The 22,591-nt window shown below is 42.7% G+C and overlaps 1 protein-coding gene across 3 annotated transcripts in view; it reads left to right on the forward strand.

Moving 5' to 3' along the window:
- LOC124794808 (peptidoglycan-recognition protein LA-like) overlaps positions 1 to 22,591 on the forward strand; it is a 197,575-nt gene that overhangs the window by 130,180 nt on the left and 44,804 nt on the right. For all 3 annotated transcript variants that reach the window (XR_007016612.1, XM_047258466.1, XM_047258467.1), the window contains exon 2: positions 8,509 to 8,787. Coding sequence is in view for 2 of the 3 variants with exons in the window: in XM_047258466.1 (XP_047114422.1) it covers positions 8,509 to 8,787 (279 nt within the window). In the remaining variant the exon portion in view is untranslated. The remainder of the gene's footprint in view (positions 1 to 8,508; positions 8,788 to 22,591) is intronic.

Below are 22,591 nucleotides of genomic sequence, written 5' to 3' on the forward strand. Positions count from 1 at the left end.
AGTAAAATAGTTATAAGTTAAAGCAAATTCTAAAAGTTCTATTAATTCTGTGTATTCTGCAGTACTAATCTTGTTATGAGTTAGCATATTACGTTTTATGATCTGAATCGTTTCCTTTATCGGGACACTACTGTAGAGGTTTTTTACGTCTAGGGAAGCTAGTGTCACATTATTTGGAATATGTTTGTATTTAATCGCATTAGCAAGGCCAGAACTGTTTTTCACGCGAAAATTGGTAGAGAAGGTGTGCACTGCCTTAAGATTGTAGTTAAGAAACTTATTTAGTTTACGACATGGCGATGACAAATTGTTAACAATTGGACGGCCTGGGTTTCCCTTCTTATGTATCTTAATCTGCGATCTCAGTTGGGTAGCTTAGGATTAATCATTTTTAGCGATTTCTTTTCGCAATCATTAAGCAGATTTGTTTACTATGGCTGACGAATGTTCTAGACTTCGGGCCCAGCATCAGGGACATCAGCCTATAAGTTGCAAGATGCAGGTGTACCAACACCTTGCAGCTAAGAGAGCTCATTTCGCTGGGAAAGTAGGGTTAACTTGTAAAAAGACGCGAATATGTCAAGCTATTTTGATTTAAATGTCTTTAAAGCTCCCAGATAAGTCTAAAAGCTAGTTCTTTACATTCCCTGTTCTGCCCAGAACATATTCTCATTTTTTTTGTATGATACGAGCATTTCTCATTCTGGTTCCAACCTCTAACGTAATTTTGATATTTCACAGCCATAACTTGGCAGCTATGTAGATTATGTTGACTGGGGCGACGAATGATCCGGTGTAGTTCTTTTTTTATTGTCTTTCGAACCATGTTACTTACATCGTGGTAACGCATGAAGCTTTCACAAAACATCATGATGACCATTAATGACATGTATTCGTCTACCTTCTTGCAAAATTTGAACCGATTCGTGCAAGTCTGAAACATATAAATGGCATAAGTAACAAAGCGCACAAAAACGGTTTTTTTACATGTAGAGTCCGATTAGTGCTAGATTTTTGGAAGCAAGGTTTAAAATTTTATCTTTACAATCCATTTTTTATTTATATGAATCACTTTAAATGGTTTCCGCGCATGCAGTTCACGTAAGGATGAATTTTACGTCGCAGATTTAGCTCGACTTTAAATCGCCGTATCTCGACAGCGGATAAAGATCTTTCTTCTTCTGTAGTGGTCAATCCAAGGATTGGTTTGCAACAGCTACAATGGCAGCTTGTCTCCATTCTGTGCGTCTTTCAGCTTTTCTCTTCAATTCTTTGTAGGTGTTACATCCCACATATTTCACAATTTGATCCACGTACCTCAGTCGTGGTCTTCCTCTTGGTCTTTTTCCCTCGACATATCCCTCTATGATTGTGTTCAGGAGTCCTTTATGTCTTAATAGATGGCCTGTAAATTGCACTCTTCTTTTAACAATGAAACTCCAGAAGCTTCTCTTCTCACCTGCTCTTTCCAGAACCACTTCGTTTGTGACCTTGTCGATACATTTTATTTTGAGCATGCGTCTATAGCACCACATTTCAAAAGAATTTAGCTTCTGGTCTTCCTCTGTCCCGAGAGTCCATGTTTCACACCCATAGCATGCCACACTCCACACATATGATTTCAAAAATCTTTTCCTGATTTCAAGGGTGATGCTCTTAGATGTTAATATGTTTTTCTTCTTGTTAAAAGCAGCCTTTGCTTGAGCTATTCTACTTCTCACTTCTGCCTTGCTCCTTCCATCCCTGGTAATATTACTGCCCAGATAAGTAAATTTATCAACTTGTTCAAGCAGTTCATTGCCTACATGATAAAGATCATTGGATAAATATTGGATAAAATATTTCGTTTTGTGTTTATCCATTTATTTACCTTTCCCAACCTTTGCAAGCATAAACACTTTACCACAAAGAACTTTACAAATTACATGGAGATAAAACACCTTTGCCAGGTAAAAACAGACATTGAACCACAAAGTTGTCTTTAACAAAGCACCAAAAATGTACTTGTCATCCTGAGGAAGACGTAGCTTATAAAAATTTGTTTGGGTTCCTTCTTGTTGGCATATATTAGCTGTACGATTACTCCTGAGTAACTTATGGTTTTTCTGTTGAATGTGGTAGTTTTTAATTATTTGATTGTAAAAGAAAGGATATATAAAATTTTCCTGGCAGATTGAAACTGTGCGCCGGACCGAGACTCGAACTCGGGACCTTTGCCTTTCGCGGGCAGAGCACTTGCCCGCGAAAGGTAAAGGTCCCGAGTTCGAGTCTCGGTCCGGCACACAGTTTTAATCTGCCAGGAAGTTTCGTACCAGCGCACACTCCGCTGCAGAGTGAAAATCTCATTCTGTAAATGACATATAGTTGTTTCCGGTCCAATTTCAGTAATTTTCTTTTATTACTTCTTATAATTCTTGCCATGTTGCCCACTTGACCACCCTATTTTTTGTTCCTTCTTCTTCATGCTGCCCCCCCCCCCCCCGTTTCCCATCCCACCATCCTACCCTCCCTCCCCCCTCTACCCTCCACCTCCCACCCCTACAACCACAGTATCATCCTACACGCCCTTGAGTGTGGCTATGCTATGTCTTCCTCAGGACGGCAAGTAAATTTTTGATGCTTTGTAAAAGATAATTTTGTGGTTTAATGTCTCTATTTACCTGGTAAAAGTTGTTTCATCTTCACGTAATTTGTACATTTTTTTTTATGACCAAGTTTTTATGCTTGTAAAGGACCGGAAGTGAAGAAGATTTTTAATCTCCTATTGTTTCAGTTTGTTTTAATACTAATGTTTTTGTTCGCATTTAATGATTTTGACATGCCAGCAAGGAATAAGCGCCGTATGTGGCGCTGCAGTGTTTTACCATTCAGAGATTGTAAGTATTTGACTGTTTCTGGTAAAGGTTTTAAAAGTATTAATTTTATTCTTGACATGTACGGTTATTGTCTCAATTATTGTAATCCTGATGGTTGGAGAACATTTTAATAAAAAAAAGGTTTTCTATAATCTGATTGGTGCCCCATTCCCGAGGTTTCCTAATGGCAGCAGAAGGAGTAGACTGCCAGTTTTGTATGCGCCGTAACTAATCGTTGTACATTTTTGGCTTCAAATGGCTCTGAGTGCTATGGGACTTAACTTCTGAGGTCATCAGTCCCCTAGAACTTAGAACTACTTAAACCTAACTAACCTAAGGACATCACACACATCCATGCCCGAGGCAGGATTCGAACCTGCGGCCGTAGCGGTCGCTCGGTTCCAGACTGTAGCCCTTAGAACCGCTCGGCCACCCCGGCCGGCGTTGTACATTTTTGATGTGGTTTTCACATCTTCGGAAATACCATTTTTTTGAGTATCCTACGCAAGTGTTGAAACGTTATATTCTGTATTTTTGGCACATGCTTAAAAAAGTTGGTAATACCTGTATTGTACACTCCTGGAAATGGAAAAAAGAACACATTGACACCGGTGTGTCAGACCCACCATACTTGCTCCGGACACAGCGAGAGGGCTGTACAAGCAATGATCACACGCACGGCACAGCGGACACACCAGGAACCGCGGTGTTGGCCGTCGAATGGCGCTAGCTGCGGAGCATTTGTGCACCGCCGCCGTCAGTGTCAGCCAGTTTGCCGTGGCATACGGAGCTCCATCGCAGTCTTTAACACTGGTAGCATGCCGCGACAGCGTGGGCGTGAACCGTATGTGCAGTTGACGGACTTTGAGCGAGGGCGTATAGTGGGCATGCGGGAGGCCGTGTGGACGTACCGCCGAATTGCTCAACACGTGGGGCGTGAGGTCTCCACAGTACATCGATGTTGTCGCCAGTGGTCGGCGGAAGGTGCACGTGCCCGTCGACCTGGGACCTGACCGCAGCGACGCACGGATGCACGCCAAGACCGTAGGATCCTACGCAGTGCCGTAGGGGACCGCACCGCCACTTCTCAGCAAATTAGGGACACTGTTGCTCCTGGGGTATCGGCGAGGACTATTCGCAACCGTCTCCATGAAGCTGGGCTACGGTCCCGCACACCGTTAGGCCGTCTTCCGCTCACGCCCCAACATCGTGCAGCCCGCCTCCAGTGGCGTCGCGACAGGCGTGAATGGAGGGACGAATGGAGACGTGTCGTCTTCAGCGATGAGAGTCGCTTCTGCCTTGGTGCCAATGATGGTCGTATGCGTGTTTGGCGCCGTGCAGGTGAGCGCCACAATCAGGACTGCATACGACCGAGGCACACAGGGCCAACACCCGGCATCATGGTGTAGGGAGCGATCTCCTACACTGGCCGTACACCACTGGTGATCGTCGAGGGGACACTGAATAGTGCACGGTACATCCAAACCATCATCGAACCCATCGTTCTACCATTCCTAGACCGGCAAGGGAACTTGCTGTTCCAACAGGACAATGCACGTCCGCATGTATCCCGTGCTTCCCAACGTGCTCTAGAAGGTGTAAGTCAACTACCCTGGTCAGCAAGATCTCCGGATCTGTCCCCCATTGAGCATGTTTGGGACTGGATGAAGCGTCGTCTCACGCGGTCTGCACGTCCAGCACGAACGCTGGTCCAACTGAGGCGCCAGGTGGAAATGGCATGGCAAGCCGTTCCACAGGACTACATCCAGCATCTCTACGATCGTCTCCATGGGAGAATAGCAGCCTGCATTGCTGCGAGAGGTGGATATACACTGTACTAGTGCCGAGATTGTGCATGCTCTGTTGCCTGTGTCTATGTGCCTGTGGTGCTGTCAGTGTGGTCATGTGATGTATCTGACCCCAGGAATGTGTCAACAAAGTTTCCCCTTCCTGGGACAATGAATTCACGGTGTTCTTATTTCAATATCCAGGAGTGTATATGAGCGTAAATTTGGTTTTCTGCCTTGCAGGATGATTTGAAAATGGGTCTTGGCCCAAAACTGGTCACCGAGTGAGTAAAAAGAAAAGTTAAATTTACAACTTTGGACTGGTTTTCCGTTGTACTAGAATATATTTATATTTTTAACAGGAATTCGTATACAATTGATATTTAATGACAGAACTAAAAATGTTCTTTCAAAAAATTCAAATGAATTTGTAGATAGTTGGCAAAATAGAAAACGGAACAGGACGAATTATTTGACAATAGTCACCTGTATTATATACACATCAAAAAGAGGTTTACATCACCTCGGTTCCGAGAGCTCCGGAACCTGTACAGAAAATTGGAAGGGAGATCAACATAAACATCATTTACGCCCTTTTTATTGATCATGAAAACCACACATTGCATGTTGTACCACCATACAGCGAGACCTTCAGAGGTGAAGGTCTAGATTACTGTACACACTGGTACCTCTAGTAACCAGTAGCACGTCTTCTTGCATTAATGTATGCCTGTATTCGTCGTGGCATACTGTCCATAAGTTCATGAAGGCACTGATGGTCCAGATTGTCCCACTCGGCAACGGCGATTCATCGTAGATCCCTCAGAGTGGTTGGTGGCTCACATCATTCATTCATAAAACAGCCATTTTCAATCCATCCCAGGCATGTTCAGGAGGGTTCATGTCTGGAGAACATGCTGGCCACTCTAGTCGAACGATGTCGTTATGCTGAAGGAAGTCATTCACAAGATGTGCACGATGGGGGCGCGAATTGTCGTCCATGAAAACGAATGCCTCGCCAATATGCTGCCGATATGATTGCACTGTCGGTCGGAGGATGTCATTCACGCATCGTAGAGCTATTGCGGCGCCTTCCATGACCACCAGCGGCGTACGTCGGCCCCACATAATGTCACCCCAAAACAGCAGGGGAACCTCTACCCTGCTGCACTCACTGGACAGTATGTCTAAGGCGTTCAGCCTGACCGGGCTGCCTCCAGACACGTCTCCGACGATTGTCTGGTTAAAGGCATATGCAACACTCATCGGTGAAGAAAACGTGATACCAATCCTGAGCCGTCCATTCGGCATGTTGTTGGATCCATCTTTACCGCACTGCATGGTGTCGTGGTTGCAAAGATGGACCGCGTCATGGACGTCGGGGGTGAAGTTGCGCATCATGTAGCCTATTGCGCGCAGTTTGAATCGTGACATGACGTCCTGTGGTTGCACAAAAAGCATTATTCAACACGGTGGCGTTGCTGTCAGGGTTCCTCCGAGCCATAATCCGTGTGTAGCGGTCATCCTCTGCATCCTTGGGCGGCCCGAGCGAGACATGTAGTCGACCGTTCCTGTCTCTCTTTATCTCCCCCATGTCCGAACAACATCGCTTTGCAGAATGAGATTTTCACTCTGCAGCGGAGTGTGCGCTGATAGGCAAAAGGTCCCGAGTTTGAGTCTCGGTCGGGCACACAGATTTAATCTGCCAGGAAGTTTCATATCAGCGCACACTCCGCTGCAGAGTGAAAATCTCATTCTGGAAACATCCCCCAGGCTGTGGCTAAGCCATGTCTCCGCAGTATCCTTTCTTTCAGGAGTGCTAGTTCTGCAAGGTTCGCAGAAGAGCTTCTGTAAAGTTTGGAAGGTAGGAGACGAGATACTGGCAGAAGTAAAGCTGTGAGTACCGGGCGTGAGTCGTGCTTCGGTAGCTCAGATGGTAGAGCACTTGCCCGCGAAAGGCAAAAGGTCCCGAGTTCGAGTCTCGGTCGGGCACACAGTTTTAATCTGCCAGGAAGTTTCATATCAGCGCACACTCCGCTGCAGAGTGAAAATCTCATTCTGGAAACATCCCCCAGGCTGTGGCTAAGCCATGTCTCCGCAGTATCCTTTCTTTCAGGGGTGCTAGTTCTGCAAGGTTCGCAGACGAGCTTCTGTAAAGTTTGGAAGGTAGGAGACGAGATACTGGCAGAAGTAAAGCTGTGAGTACCGGGCGTGAGTCGTGCTTCGGTAGCTCAGTTGGTAGAGCACTTGTCCGCGAAAGGCAAAGGTCCCGAGTTCGAGTCTCGGTCGGGCACACAGTTTTAATCTGCCAGGAAGTTTCAACATCGCTTTGGTTCACTCTGAGACGCCTAGACACTTCCCTTATTGAGATCGCTTCCTGGCACAAAGTAGCAATACGGACGCGACCGAACCGCGGTATTGTCCGTCTAGGCATGGTTGAACTACAGACAACACGAGGCGTGTACCTCCTTCCTGGTGGAATGACTGGAACTGAATGGCTGTCGGACCCCCTCCGTCTAATAGGCGCTGCTCATGCATGGTTGTTTACATCTTTGGGCGGGTTTAGTGACATCTCTGAACAGTCAAAGGGACTGCGTCTGTAATACAATATCCACAGTCAACGTTTATCTTCAGGAGTTCTGGGGATCGGAGTGATGCAGAACTCTTTTTGATGTGTGTACATGAGTGTAAATTTGGTTTTCTGCACTGTAGGATGATTTGAAATGAGACCTGGCGCGAAACTAGTCATCGAGTGAAAAAAAAATATTTGCAACGTTGGACTGGGCTTTCGTTGTCCTATAAGTATATTTATTTATTTTTTAGTGGGAATTTGTATGCAATTGATATTTGATGACAAAACTAAAAATGTTCTTTCAAAAAATTGAAATGAAGTTGCAGGTAGTTGGCAAAATAGAATACGGAACAGGAATATTTACTTGACAGTAGTCAAAATTTCAGTAATGAGTTAATCCGTTGGTCAACATCTAGTGTCCAGGCTGTTAGTAAATCCTCGTTCTGTAATGTGTTGATCTGTAAGTCGACTCGTTTCACCAAAAACATCATCATTTAAAGACGATTCCAGTTCTTCAGCAGCCACATAATTTCCTTCCAACGACAAATATTTTTTGGCTACAAATGACAAGCCTGGCGCACACATTTTATTCTGATCTCAAATAACGGAAGGATCGCAGCGTGTGGGTAGTAAAGGGCTATAGGTGCATTACTGTCTCAGCAGTACTGTTCTGAGTCTAATGTCATGGGTTTGTAGCTCGTTTCTGCCAGCGTTGTCGTTTGATCGCTTTACCCATTTTCTATAATATCCAAACATTTCAAAGAAAGGGAAGTTATACGAAAAAAGATCGCTCGGTTTAAGAGAAGTTTTGTTAAAGACTGAAAAGTATAGCAACACTACTGTGACAAACTGATATACCGTTTTTTTACCTCTTTCTTGGCAAAAAATAAAATACCGGTTGTTACTGAGACCAAACAAATACCGAAAAATACCCGTTATCCAGAACTAAATTACCAGTATCGGTTTCAAACAGTCGGTTTTCCCATCCCTGCGGTCATCTGTTGCTGTAGTAGACCGAGGTCGACCAGCTCTCGTCTTTCGGGCAGCAGTGCTTGTGGTTCGAAATGCTCCCCACGCACGACATACAATGCTTTGAGAAATACCAAACTCCTGGGCTACACTCGCCGCAATTCGTCTTCTTCCAATTTCGCGATGATGCTTTCTCGACTGAAGTTAGCCAAATGTTGTATCCGCGCACTTCCATTCATTTCCATCGAGCTGCTAATATGTTGTGTTACTTTAGTCAAGTTTTGCAGAACAGTAGATTAGTAGACGGTGTACGTTGCTCTTTCAGGGAAAGGCGTTCTGACTGGCGTCGCATCCTCGGGAATCGGCGGCAGCGCAGAAGTGAGCAAGCGCTCTGGCGGCGATGGCGCTGGCGCCAGAGGTGCGCTCTGGTGGCGGCGTCCCAAAGTGCTTGCGGCAGCAGGAGTGTTCGTAGTGTTCGTGGCCGGCGCCGCGACGGCCGTGGCGCTGCTGTGGCCCTCCTCGAGAGTTGGGTCGGGCACCTCCACTCCCATCACCTCCAGTCGCAATACTATGGCGTCCCAGAGGAACTACGTCATTCCCACAGGTGAGCCCCGGAGACAGCGCACTTTTGCGAGAGTTGCGAAATAGTTTTTACTGGACCACCGAAGGAAACCTGAACCTCTCTCTTCCCAGAGCACGCCCGAAAATTGAAGAGGCACTGACAAATGTTTTGCTAAGGGACCAAGAGTTTCCTTGGGAAAGTACCTGTAAGGCGCTGTTCACACTGAGGCGATACAGTACGGGATGCGGTATCGTACACTGAATGTGCGATGCTACACGTGACATGACGCAAAAGCAATCGCATCAATGGAGCACGTAGAAAGATAGGGGAAGGGACGGTGACAAAACACCGATACTTTTCTCTATCGCACTGCTCGGTGCAAAAGGGCGTGCTGGTCGCTCTAGGCAACCTGTATCGTACAATATACAGGGAGTGAAATTTCAGGTCATCTGATTTGACTAAGAAATTGTTTTATGTAGGATGAATCAAAGCTACATCCATCACTGTCGTTAGTTTCTCAGTAAAACTTCTGCCTTTCGAGAAAGTAAAAACTAGTCCTTTGGGATTCGCGAGCATTCTCATCTGTGTAGTCTTTCTCTTTCGAGGAAACTGTCCCACAAAAAAACATATTTCTTTGAAATGTGTGTGTGAAATCTTATGGGACTTAACTGCTAAGGTCATCAGTCCCTAAGCTTACACACTACTTAACCTAAATTCTCCTAAGGACAAATACACACACGCCCATGCCCGAGAGAGGACTCGAACCTCCGCCGGGACCAGCCGCACAGTCCATGACTGCAGCACCTAAGACCGCTCGGCTAATCCCGCGCGGCAAATTTCTTTAAATATCTTATAGTCTGATATCACAGCTTGATAATGAACTTGTTTTCTTTTCGTTATTGCACGCGGTTATGGTGATACTTCAAAGAAAAGTACAACACTGCTCACATTTTGAAAATTTCGCTGTGGAAAATGTAGTTACTGGCCAGTTCACGTTTGGTACGTTTTAAGTCATACATTACAGTGTACGAAATACAGCTGACACATCGAAACTGAACGGTGGAAGGAAACTCGTGCCTGTTTCCATTCTCTAGAAAATATGTGAGATATGGTCGAGATTGTCCATGACAATGTTGGCAGCTATGCGCCACAAGCGCTGCTACTGCCATCTGCTAGGCAGAGTACGGAGATGTCTTACGTTTCTTGTCTTCATGTGCTGCCGATACAAACTGTAGCTGGAAATGAAAAACTTACTGAAATGAAAAGACACAAGGAGTTGACTATATGATTTTTTCTGTCTATGCTACATGGTTTCAGGAAACTTTGTGACATGTGTAAAAGAGCTCGGAAAGCTTAAATTACTTTTACTTCTGATACGCAGTTGGACGAAGCCGTGAAGGATATCTTGTAATTCTCCTTTTCGTCATTGACTCTTCAAACAGTTTGTCTATCCCTACATAAGTTCACCACCCACAACTACACCATTGATGGTGTACTACTTGTGTCACTGACCAGCTATAGAAATACTGTCGAGGGAAACTCCCCTACGCAACCTCCCACCCCCCCTTCCTACCCTCCCAGATTCAGTGGTAAAATGGGGAAGTGTATAGCCCGTCACAAACTGAACACAGATTAAGCATGAAAACAGGAAGAAGGTGTAATGAACTGTGAGAAAAAGAAGCAAAATAGAAACAGCGAACGGTACAAGCTCAAGATGAGTAACATCGAGTGAATTGCAAGAAGCACGGCGTCAGGGTTGTGTGGTCAAAATGTTGGACTGCGAAGTGAGAGGCCCGTGTTCAAATCTCCTTCGTGTCCCATTTTTTTTCTACGTAAAACTATGAACGTTCTGTACGGTAACTGATGTGTCTGTCTCCTTCTGCAGTATTGGCAATTGTTAAATTATACGTCGGTTATAGAATATGTTACCGTCGCAAGTAAATTTGGTGAATAGTGAGAGCAGGCGATATGCCACATAGACCTTTCACAGATATGAAAACAACAAAAAAACAGGTGTGCACTATGTTGCAACAAAGGAATTCAAGGGTCAAAACTTCTAAGGCGGAAAGCAGGTCATAATATGTGGTACTAGTGTAGAACAAATAGGAGGTACGTATGTCTGGAAGTCCCTTACTTTCACTTCGCTGCTGCAAACAGACGTTGCTCCACGACACAGACACAAATCCGAATACGCCGAGTAGACACGTCAGTGAGTGGATGAACGGTTCATAATTTTGTGAAAGAAGAAAAAAAAAATATGTGGGGGGTGGGGGTAGGAAAGAGGTTTGAACAGGAATCTCCATCTTCTCAATCCAACACCGTGACTGCAGAACCACAACGCTGTCGCTATTCAAATTCGCTGAATGTTGCACATCTTGAGCTAGGACCGTTCACGGTTTCGATTTTGCTTCTTTTTTCACAGTTCAGTATACCTTATTCCTGTTTTCATGGCTGATCTGTGTTAAGTTTTTGACGGCCTATCCAGTGGGCCATCTTACTGCTAAATCTGAGGGGAGTTTTTCTTGTGAGCTTTGTCGATTTCTGACCATTATATATGAGGTGCGACAATAAAGTAATGAGACTGATTTTCTTTGCAAGATGTGGCAACCCTGCAAGCTTGCGTAGGCACAATATCTTTGACCTTGGTCTATAAGCTGCTTTTAGTCCAAGCGGCACATCGATGCAACTGCTCAGTCGTGAGTTCTGCTTTAATAAGTTAACACTTGTTTGTGTCTCTCATCACGGAAATGGAAATGCCATTTCTTTTTGCGTTAAATTGGGTGAAAACGCGACGACAACTTATGGTAAGCTTCAGAAGGCTTTTGGAGAGGAGGTTATGTCAAGAGATCAAGTTTTTCATTGGCATAAAAAGTTTATTGAAGTCAGAACGAATGTTGAAGATGAAGACTGCAGTGGATGCATGCTTGCTTGTGTACTTCTTTGATTCCAAGGGAATTCTTCGTAAAGAGTGGGTGCCTCCTGGACAAACAGTTAATCAATATTACTACAAAGAAATTTTAGAAAGACTTCGTAAAAGAGTTCTTGGCGTCTGTGCCAACATTGCTGATAATTGGATTCCGCATCACGATAATGTGCCATCCCATACTGCTCTGTCAGTACAGCAATTTTTAACCTCAAAACAAATTTCAGTTCTACCACAGCCACCCTATTCACCATATATCGATCCAGGCGACTGTCTTCTATTTTCAAGAGTCAAAACAGGGGTCGAGAGACACCATTTTCAAACAACACAGGATGTCCAGAAAGGTGTGACGAGGGTTTTGGAGGATATTACAGAAGATGAATTCCAGAAATGTTACCATCAATGGCAGAAGCGCTGGAAAAAGTGCGTGCAATTAGAAGGGAACTACTTTGAAGGAGACAACACTAAACTTGACTAAAACGGTAAGCAACATTTTTTTTCAGTCTCATTACTTTTTTCAGTCTCATTACTTTATTGTCGCACCTCGTATATGCACCACACAGAACAAAGTACATACTAGGTGATATTCCTAAAACTAAACTTTTCATAGTGACATTTTTAATGTCACTCAAGCACTCGCAGCTTTTGTAATGAGCAGCTTCTCAGCAGGAGAAGTAGCTGTTCGAAAATTTGTGTCTTGCTTTATGAGAGTAGCTGATAATGGTTATTCCAAAAAGAAGACTCATTATTTAGAATTTGTGGAATTTGTGTTCTCGTTGGGTGAGGTCACGAGAAACTACACTGAATAATTTTCGACATTTATAGCATTGTTTGCAGTTTCTTGAGCTTCAAATAATAATCGACAAAGATCCTCCCAGAAGAACTCTTAAGGCAACTGGAACAGAAACGTTACTCGTGCTGTCCTGTTGCTTGTCGGACGGCGTGTCGTATCGCATATCGATCGCATCATCCCAGCGGGAACTCGAGTGTCGTATCGATAATACCTGTACTGCAGATAGTCTTTGTATGCCCATCTTTTCACAGGCGGTTGCGGAACCTCAGGTGTTCAGTACTGAATGTCAAATCAGACACCTTTCAACCATATATTACGCCATCTTGTGGTCCCTGAGTACAGACAACAACGATAACGATATGAAACACATAACCATAGTGGGCGGTGAAGTCTTATGTACAGTGGTAATATATAGTAATATACAACAATACCAAACTGTAACATCAAAGTTACAGGTAAATTACGGAATAAAATAAGATAACAGTTGCACATTGCATTAATATAAATTAGGGAGTAACTATATATGTAATGTAATCGTAAATAAAGAACCTATTAAACGGAGGTCAGTATAGCATTTTATGCATAGCTAATCAGAATTTAATACAAATGTGTACAGTAAGGCCCATGAAACGGGTAGACCTACGTTCCCACACGATACTCAGTTCGTTTTGTTGTACTTTTCTACTTTTTCACAAGTCATGTATAACGTATGTTACATTGCCTTGACCTACTTACTTGCTTATCTTCATTCTTCGAAATATAGCCACGATGGTTGCTACACTACGTTTGTTGGCATTATGGTGTTAGTGTTGTGAATTCTTCCCTCTTTACATTGTCGCAAGTCTGTGTTTTTAGGCGACTACAACTCTTGTTAGTTGACATGGGTATTTGTTCGGATTTTACACCTGTACCTCTAATGCCTTGATAATACCTGAAACAGCATTCTGGTATATTCCTTGACATCCATATTCTCAATTAAGCATACACATTGTATGGTTTAGTGTGACCCATGTTTTCTGGTTGTTTTTCGGCCGTAGTTCATCCTATCCCTTGTCTTCTCGTGTTGAAGGGCTACATGACGTATAGAAGTTCGTGTCTTTGAATGATCTGATTGAAATTAGTGTCTTTCTAATATAATATTATGTATTGCAGTACTTTTATTTAAAATTTGTAGCTTATGGTTTGGCATATCACACAGCCACATTATTGTTTACCAGGAAACTTATCATTTTCGTGATAACGTTGGTTATTCCCTTTTCCATATATTTCAATACTTACTGCTTAGTTACAGTATATTACATTAGATTCATAGTTTAGTTTACTACAAATGTTTTATTAAATAAATGGTATCTTGGGAATCCGTGATTGATAAATTACGTTGATGTAACTTGATGTTCTTGTTTTGATAGTTATTATTAGTATATGGAACATGATGATACAGTCAGTTGTGGGACTGATCTCCAGTACCTTCAGGTTTTACTCATCAATATATGACTATAGCAGTTTTGCTCGAGTTGTTTCATGCAGACTGACATTTGCATTAAACTATAATGCCAATGCCTAGCATGCAATATTGGCCTCTGTTTAGTAGGTTCTTTTTTCTATTCTCTAATATTTGCTCTCTAGTTTATATGAATACAGTGTGCAACTATTCTTTTTCATTCCTTAATTTATCTGTAACTTTGATGTTATTCCCTGTACAGTCTGCTATTGTTATATATTACGTTCTACATGTTACCACTGTATATAAGACTTGCACCGCCCACTTGTGTTATGTATTTCATATTGTTATCATTACTGTCTGTACACAGGGCCTGAAGATGCCGTTATACAGGGTGTTACAAAGAGGTACGGCCAAACTTTCAGGAAACATTCCTCACACACAAATAAAGAAAAGATGTTATGTGGACATGTGTCCGGAAACGCTTAATTTCCATGTTAGAGCTCATTTTAGTTTCGTCAGTATGTTCTTCCACCTACGCTCAATGGAGCACGTTATCATGATTTCATACGGGATACTCTACCTGTGATCCTAGAACATGTGCCTTTACAAGTACGACACAACATGTGGTTCATGCACGATGGAGCTCTTGCACATTTCAGTCGAAGTGTTCGTACGCTTCTCAACAACAGATTCGGTGACCGATGGATTCGTAGAGGCGGACCAATTCCATGGCCTCCACGCTCTCCTGACCTCAACCTTCTCGACTTTCATTTATGAGGGCATTTGAAAGCTCTTGTCTACGCAACCCCGGTACCAAATGTAGAGAATCTTCGTGCTCGTATTGTGGACGGCTGTGATACAACACACCATTCTCCAGGGCTGCATCAGCGCATCAGGGATTCCACGCGACGGAGTGTGGATGCACGTATCCTCGCTAACGGAGGACATTTTGAACATTTCCTGTAACAAAGTGTGTGAAGTCACGCTGGTACGTTCTGTTGCTGTGTGTTTCCATTCCATGATTAATGTGATTTGAAGAGAAGTAATAAAATGAGCTCTAACATGGAACGTAAGCGTTTCCGGACACATGTCCACATAACATATTTTCTTTCTTTGTGTGTGAGGAATGTTTCCTGAAAGTTTGGCCGTACCCTTTTGTAACGCCCTGTATATCGCAGAATGTGGTAGCGCAATAAAATAACAATTTAGACGGCTGAAAGGCGCTTGATTTGACATTCCTTATTGCGGCATGTCGTATCGCATATGGTATCGCCTCAGTGTGAAACGCACCTAAACTGTACCACCTCAGACAACACCAGACGGCCAGCACATGTAACATTTTGTTTGAAGCTGACGTTCCAGAAACCGCCAGCTCTCACGAGAAACTAGCCAGAGGTCACTGCTTACTGGTATTCGCCATCTTCGGTCCGTATTGGGCAAAAAAAAAAAAAAAAAGCCTGTCAACACCCTGACTTACTCGAGAGGTGTGGGTGACACACAATAATATTGAATAAAGGCGAAGCCCAACAAGACACGCAAAGTACTGTTCTACCTGACCCAGGAAAGACGCCCAGGATCTAGCACTCCACATCTGAAAAGTATTACTGACACACTACAAAATACCTAGGCGTGTACCTGGAAAAATACACACACTTAAAGAACACGCTTGACACAATAATCATTTTGTGGACGCTGGAGTTCTTATTATTTCCATGCTTGCTAATAAAAACTGGAGAGAAATTCCACTCTACGCAATACACAGTTCTATACTTCTGTTTTCACCCGGATTTCTTTCAGCATTTTTTGTGCTCACTTGCTTTATTGGTTTATTTCCTTTCTAAAAAATTGTTGTTACATTTTAAACTCTTATGTGGGTTGTAAGAACCTTTGGCACAAAAGTATTTACTCTTGTAAATGGAGCGAATATTTAGTGTCAACAATCTTACGTTAGTTTGCATATAGAACAGAGTTGAGACGTATATCACTGAGATGAGGCAGTCTGTGTGTTTCGTATAGTATGTGTCTAAAGGTTTCTGTTTTATAGTAAATTTGGAAATAAATTGTATATGTAAATTTGTTTACAAACCTCATATGAAGCTGTTGCTTGTGTATACTGGTAGCTTTAAATGTGCATTACGATATGCATCTTGTCATCTGCAGACAACAAAACGTTTGTAGTCTTCCGTATCTCAGTTGGTAAAAAAGGAACGCTTATAGGATTACTTCCTTGTCTGTCCGTCTGTCTGTCTGGGCGACTGCTAACAACACACCCTTTCTCAGGAACGGTCTGAAGTACCAAGTTGAAATTTATGTCCATGGTCCGCTGGATGAGTAAAACTTTAATCTTCTAAGTCAGTGCAGTAAAATAATACGGTCGTTTCTTGAAACTCCCAAACTCATTCATGAAAACCTGTAGAGTACTTCCCGTTGACCTAGAATCGTGAACTCTGGCAAGAAATCAGGTTTTACAGTAGAAGTAAAGGAAAAAATCCGAAAACTGATAATTTGTAATTATATCACATGCTCTTGTTGTGGTCTTCAGTTCAAAGGCTGGTTTGATGCAACTGTCCACGCTACGCTACCCTATGGAAGCTTCTTCATCTCCGAGTAACTACTGCAACTTATGTCCCTCTGAATCTGCTAACTGTATTGATCTCTTGCTCTCCCTCTACGATTTTTACCGCACACGCTTCCCTCCAGTATTAAATTGTTGATCCCTTGATGCCTCAGAACGTGTCCTACCAGTCGATCCCTTCGTTTGGTTACGTTGTACCACAAATTTCTCTTCTGCTCTATTCTATTCAGTACCTCCTCATTAGTTACGTCATATACTCATCTAGTCTTCATTCTTGTGTATGACCACATTTCGAAAGCTTCCATTCTCTTGTTGTCTAAACTGTTTTTTGTCCATGTTTCACTACCATATATGGCACTCCATACAAATACTTTCACGAAGGACTTCCTGACACTTATATCTATGCTCGGTGTTAACAAATTTCTCTTTTTCAGAAACGCTTTTCCTACCGTCACATAAAAAATACTTTTTTTGCAATTACAAACTCACTTTGCACACGTGATCCGTCAAAAATCTGAGGATCTACTGTACGGATTTTGACCTGGTTTTCAGTAAGCGGTAGAGTGATTCACGAGGGAGCCTTTTATGTATAATTTACAAATATTTAGTGCCAATTGACTGGGCTAAGATAAAGTCTAGTCCCCTGTCGCTGTGAAACCCCATGTTTGCCGTCTAGTGGAGGCTCATGGTACTTACCAACATTCCCTGACAGTCTATGTTTATGACAGGTACAGCATCTTTAATGTTTTAGAGCAAAGTAAGATTCACAACTGATGCACGATTGCATTACCATTGTTTGGAACTGTGTTCCAACATCCGTTGAAGGATTCCACAGAACAATTCGCCATTTGCCTAACAACAATATCCCCTTGGCCAACTGTACCGTTCCTTCTCTGGAAACTTCCGTAAAATCTTACCAGTAAAGGCAAAATGGACAAGAGCGAGAAGGACGAATGAGAAATCACAAAAAATTTGAACGTAAAAGTCGAAATGAATACATTCTAAAAAGTCTTGGAATATTCCGGACTGATATCTTGCCAGTATCGATATCGATAACAGGGGGAAATCGTCAGGCTTCTCTTGTATCGAACCCTCGGAGTGCGAGTTCTACGGTTTCCCTTGAAAATAATCTACAACTACAAGGAAACATACCTGCAACAAACATACAAGAAATATCAGCCACACTCAAGCTCATTAGACAAAAACTACTTCATATCCAAAAACAAGTTTTCCTCCTAACAAGAAGGACTACCTATGCGATGCCTAATCAATGGCTTTTTCTAACATACTCATCACTCACATAGAAAATCAGAACTTTGCTAAAGCTGTTAAACCGAAGCAGTACAAAATAAAATATTGCTACTGGTATATAGGCGATGTAATTTGCGTAATAGATGAACCACATTCTCTTATAAAAGAGCTTCATGATGACATAGACACCATCCACCCACAAATACAGTTCACCATTGAAACACTAACAGACGAAAAGCTCAAGTTCTTCGACCTCGCCACGCGTAAGGGAAACAGCAAACATGATTTCACTTTTTATAGGAATCGTATAATTATCAGCACAACCATTCATAATCAATCCACTCATGTCATAACACATAAAGAAGCCGGTTTCAGATGTTACCTGCATGGTCTGAACACAGCACCTATGATCGAACTCCAAGAGTAAAACACAACAAAACCGATTTAACATGGCAATGGGTACGGTGCAACGACATTAGATAAAGTAAACGACACTGTACACAAACAGGCAGCAGATAATCAGTAAACATTCACTCACACAGATGCAGTACAACTCAAAACAGATAAGCAGAGAGTAAGCAACAAATGGTGCATAGTGAGTTACAAGACAAGGTCACACACGGGATGGGCAGTGTACTATAGAGACAAGGACTCAACATAGCATACTGAACCAAAAATACAGAACAGAGTTGGAAGACATACCAGCAACACTGACAAATGTAGCCAATCTCATGTGTATCAATTAACTTGCAATTACTGTCAATCTATTGTCAAATATGCAGGCCTACAGATCATCCCAGAGCACTGAAAAGTAATAGCTCTCACTTAACATTTCTGATCACCTAATCGCACAGAATTACCACTACACGTACATAGAAACTGATCAAAACATTTTTAAAACCAGTAACAGCCCATACCAAAAATTAACAATAGAGAAAAATTATCACTTTCCAAAATCACTGTCTCTATGAAAGATAGTACGGAACCAATACACATCACTGCGCAGAAAACACCCTTTGCCACAATAGAAGAACTGTATAAATAAACCCCCTCCAAAAACTGCACATGGTCTGTACATCCTCTGGGATGAAATTATCTTCCCCATAGCAGATACCATTCACTCTACCTGCTTATCGATAACTACCCCCCCCCCCCCTTTCTCTCTCTCTCGGTCTCTGTCACACACAAACGCTCTCCCCCTCCCCCGCCCTCCACCCCCCACACGCACAAGCTAAACATCACGAAAAACAACACCACATTAAATTGGCGCGCCAAATACCCAAAAAACACGCCGCGAAGCAAATGAACATCATACAGCTACAACAACACGTGACATGCTGGCAGAGACGCTGTGCTTGGCTAACAATACAAAATGCATGCGTAACGACAGCATCTAAAAAAATAAGTATGTTAACACACACAAGGGAAAAACACAAAAATGTCAAAATACGCAATAACGCAATAACCTGCCATATAGCGATTCCGAGTCATGAATGTGCAATAAACAGGAAAATAAAAAATGATTTTGTTTTTTTGCAGATGACAAGCAGATTGTGCTGTAGATTTAATGCTATCGGCATAAACATGTAAACAAGTGTGTATATCCACTTTATTTCCAAATCTTTAATGTTAAAAAAAGCAGTCCTAGGTTGCGGCAATGCTCTTTATTGGCTCAAAAAGACGCCTTTCATCCTGGTACGGCGTTATCAGGCTACGTCGTGCGATATGGGTCATCATTCATAGCAGAGTAGAATAAGACCCTGCTCATACACTATAACATGGCCCTTCAACAAAGTGCCAAGAGCTGATCACACGAAACTTTCTGGAGTGTATACACAGTTACTCAACGCTGCTCTGAGTGATGACCCACAGCGCACGACATAACCTTACGATGTGCCACCTATCGTTATTAAACCAATAAAGAGCACTGTGCAGTCGAGGACGGTTTTTTAAAAATATCTATCACAATAAAAGGTTGCTCTATAATTGTGCCACAACTGAGTGAAATAAATGCCAAAATCTTTAGACGCATAGCAAATAAACAACATAAACTGCCTCAACTTAGTGACACACGTCTCAAGTCTGCTTTGTATGCGAACAAATGTAAAATATTTCACACTGAATAATCACTACTTTTACAAATGTAAACACTTTTGTGCTGAAAGTTCATAAAACACACACAGGAGGTGAACATGCAACAAGAGCTTTCCAGAAAAAAAACCACTGAAGATAACACAAAAAGTGCCGAAACATGTCAGAGTGAAAACAAAACTATAAAATTGTGTCTTGCATAAGACGGAATTACTCTCCATGATTGACAGATGAAGCAAAATCAAAAAACTAACATGACTTGTTCAATAATGTTTCTGCTGCTCCAGTCCCACCACAGTGATAAATACATAATTTTTGTATGTAATAACAATGACGGTGTGTTTAGCCACTCCCTTTGCTGATGTGACCAGATCAAAAATAGAACGACTGTGCGCCACTGAACGACACCTACTGCGAAGCATCCTCCGACCGCCTTCACGCACCCGAGTCGAGGGAGCATTCACAGTAGACACTGCAGATGAGGCTTCAAACACTTCGTGGCAGATACGGAAGACACTTTCTAGAGAAAAGACATAACGACCTAGACGCACAACCATACCCATAAACAAGCTCATCTACACAATGATGGTCGTAGCACACAACAACAGCAACGAACGTCACTACACAACTGAAGGATTACTCTCAGTGACGCAAGACGCATCACTGCGGTCTCAACCACAACTCGATAGCAGAGTGGTTAGCGCGACGGAATGCCATGCTAAAGGGCCCAGGTTCGATTCCCAGCTGGGTTGGAGATTTTCTCCGCTCAGGGACTGGGTGTCGTATTGTCCTCATCATCATCTCATCATCCTCATCGACATGCAACTGACCGACGTGGCGTCAAGTAAAATGACTTGCACCAGGCGATCGGTCTACCCGACGGGAGACACTAGCCACACGGCATTTCATTTCATCTACTACCTCACTATGAGAAAAATGACAATTACTGATAAGTAACGAGCAACACATTACATCTGCAACACGAAGCAAGCCCCGAATTGAATTATAGAAAGCAAATGCGATGTAAATCAAATTTCAGTGCAAAACATCTGAATATATCCCGTAAAATGAGTGTGTCTTGCGCATCCCCAGCCATCAATGGCTACCATAACTTCTTTTCATACTTATTATTTACAATAATAACAATGAAAATTATTTTAAGCCTCGATTAATACACTGCTCAAAAAATTAGAGGGTCAATTTTTTAAACAACTGCATCAATTTTTCGGGAATTTTTGGAGTAAGACAGACTTTTGTGGTGGAAAATGAAACCTTTATTTAACAGAAATGTACATCTCATCAGAAACGTTAAGAAACATTTCAGTATCTGGTAAGTCTTTCACGTTCCCATATTGCTGCCTCATGTCTTAGAGGCATGCTATCAACAAGTCTGCGAATATTTTCTTATGGAATTTTTCCCACTGTTCAGTAAGTACCTCTGCATGTTTTCAAGAGTTTGAGGTGCTACAGGCTGGGCCAGAAGTTGTCGGCCTAGCATATCCCATAAAAGCTCTATACGACTGTGGCCAGGTCAGTCTAATGTTCGAATCGCGAGGTCCTGTAACGTTCCCACAGTGGCTGTTGCTGAATGCGCTCTTGTTGGAGGATAAAGTTGGACCCTGCAGAGGACATAGCAGGACCCAGTACAATCTCATTGATGTACCTTTGAGCATTAAGTCGGCCTCTGAGTATCCGAAGGTCCGAGCGGCCATCAATTGTGATGCCACCCCACATCACGACACACACGCACCCAAATCTATTTCCTGGACTGCTGCTTATTATAACGTTCACCACGATGATCAGACACAAGTATACGTCCACTGCACCTTGTTAGACGAAACAATACATGGCGCCAGTGACCCTGATGCCAGTGCCTATGTTCCCCAGAAAATTGAAGTCGGTCTTCCACGTGTGGAACAGACAATCGAGGGACGTGGTGATGACGTCTTCTTGGTCTTAAACCGTCCTGTTCGAGTCTGTTGCGTATTGTTTGGTCACTGGAGGGAACAACTAACCACATATCGGTCTTTTCTGATCGATGTTTGTCGCTTTCCCTCTTGACATGGCTTTCTTGCGTTTGTGCCAGTTCGACGAAATCGTTTCCAAACCCTCCCAACAACAGATGAAGCCACATTAAGAGACACTCCATGAATAGTCCAACCTTCCTGCAGGAATGTCACTGCCTGAACACGTTATGCGTCAGTCATGTGCCTCATAGTGAATGATGAAACATACACAAAGAGTATAGAGACGCATTCGTTACTTATACGCACTGCATGGCAGAGTGAGACGTTATTCGTCCACTTCAGTCTTAGGCATAGCATCATATATTGGAATACTGACACTAAGCCATGGCTCTCAAACGTACTGTTGAGGAATGGTCTCATTATTAAAACACGTTAGCAGACAACGGGTAATAGTATATATCTTCATTACGAATTACGTACACAATACACTCTATCAAATTCCTGTCTCTCTCTATTTTGAGCACTCACTGCATACTACCTTTAGTGCTGCTTTCCTAATTATACACGAATAAAAAGAGTTTTACATCATCTCGGTTACGACAGTTCCGGAACCTGTAAAGAAAATTGGAATAGAGATCAACATAAAATCGTTTCTGCCCTTTTCATTGCTCATGAAAACCTCACATTGCATGTTGTACCACCATACCGCGAGACTTTAGAGGTGGTGGTCCAGATTGCTGTACACACCGGTACATCTAATACCCAGTAGCACGTTCTCTTGCATTGATGCATGCCTGTATTC

This window comes from Schistocerca piceifrons, chromosome 4, assembly GCF_021461385.2.
Source record: "Schistocerca piceifrons isolate TAMUIC-IGC-003096 chromosome 4, iqSchPice1.1, whole genome shotgun sequence".
Lineage (NCBI taxonomy): Eukaryota > Metazoa > Arthropoda > Insecta > Orthoptera > Acrididae > Schistocerca > Schistocerca piceifrons.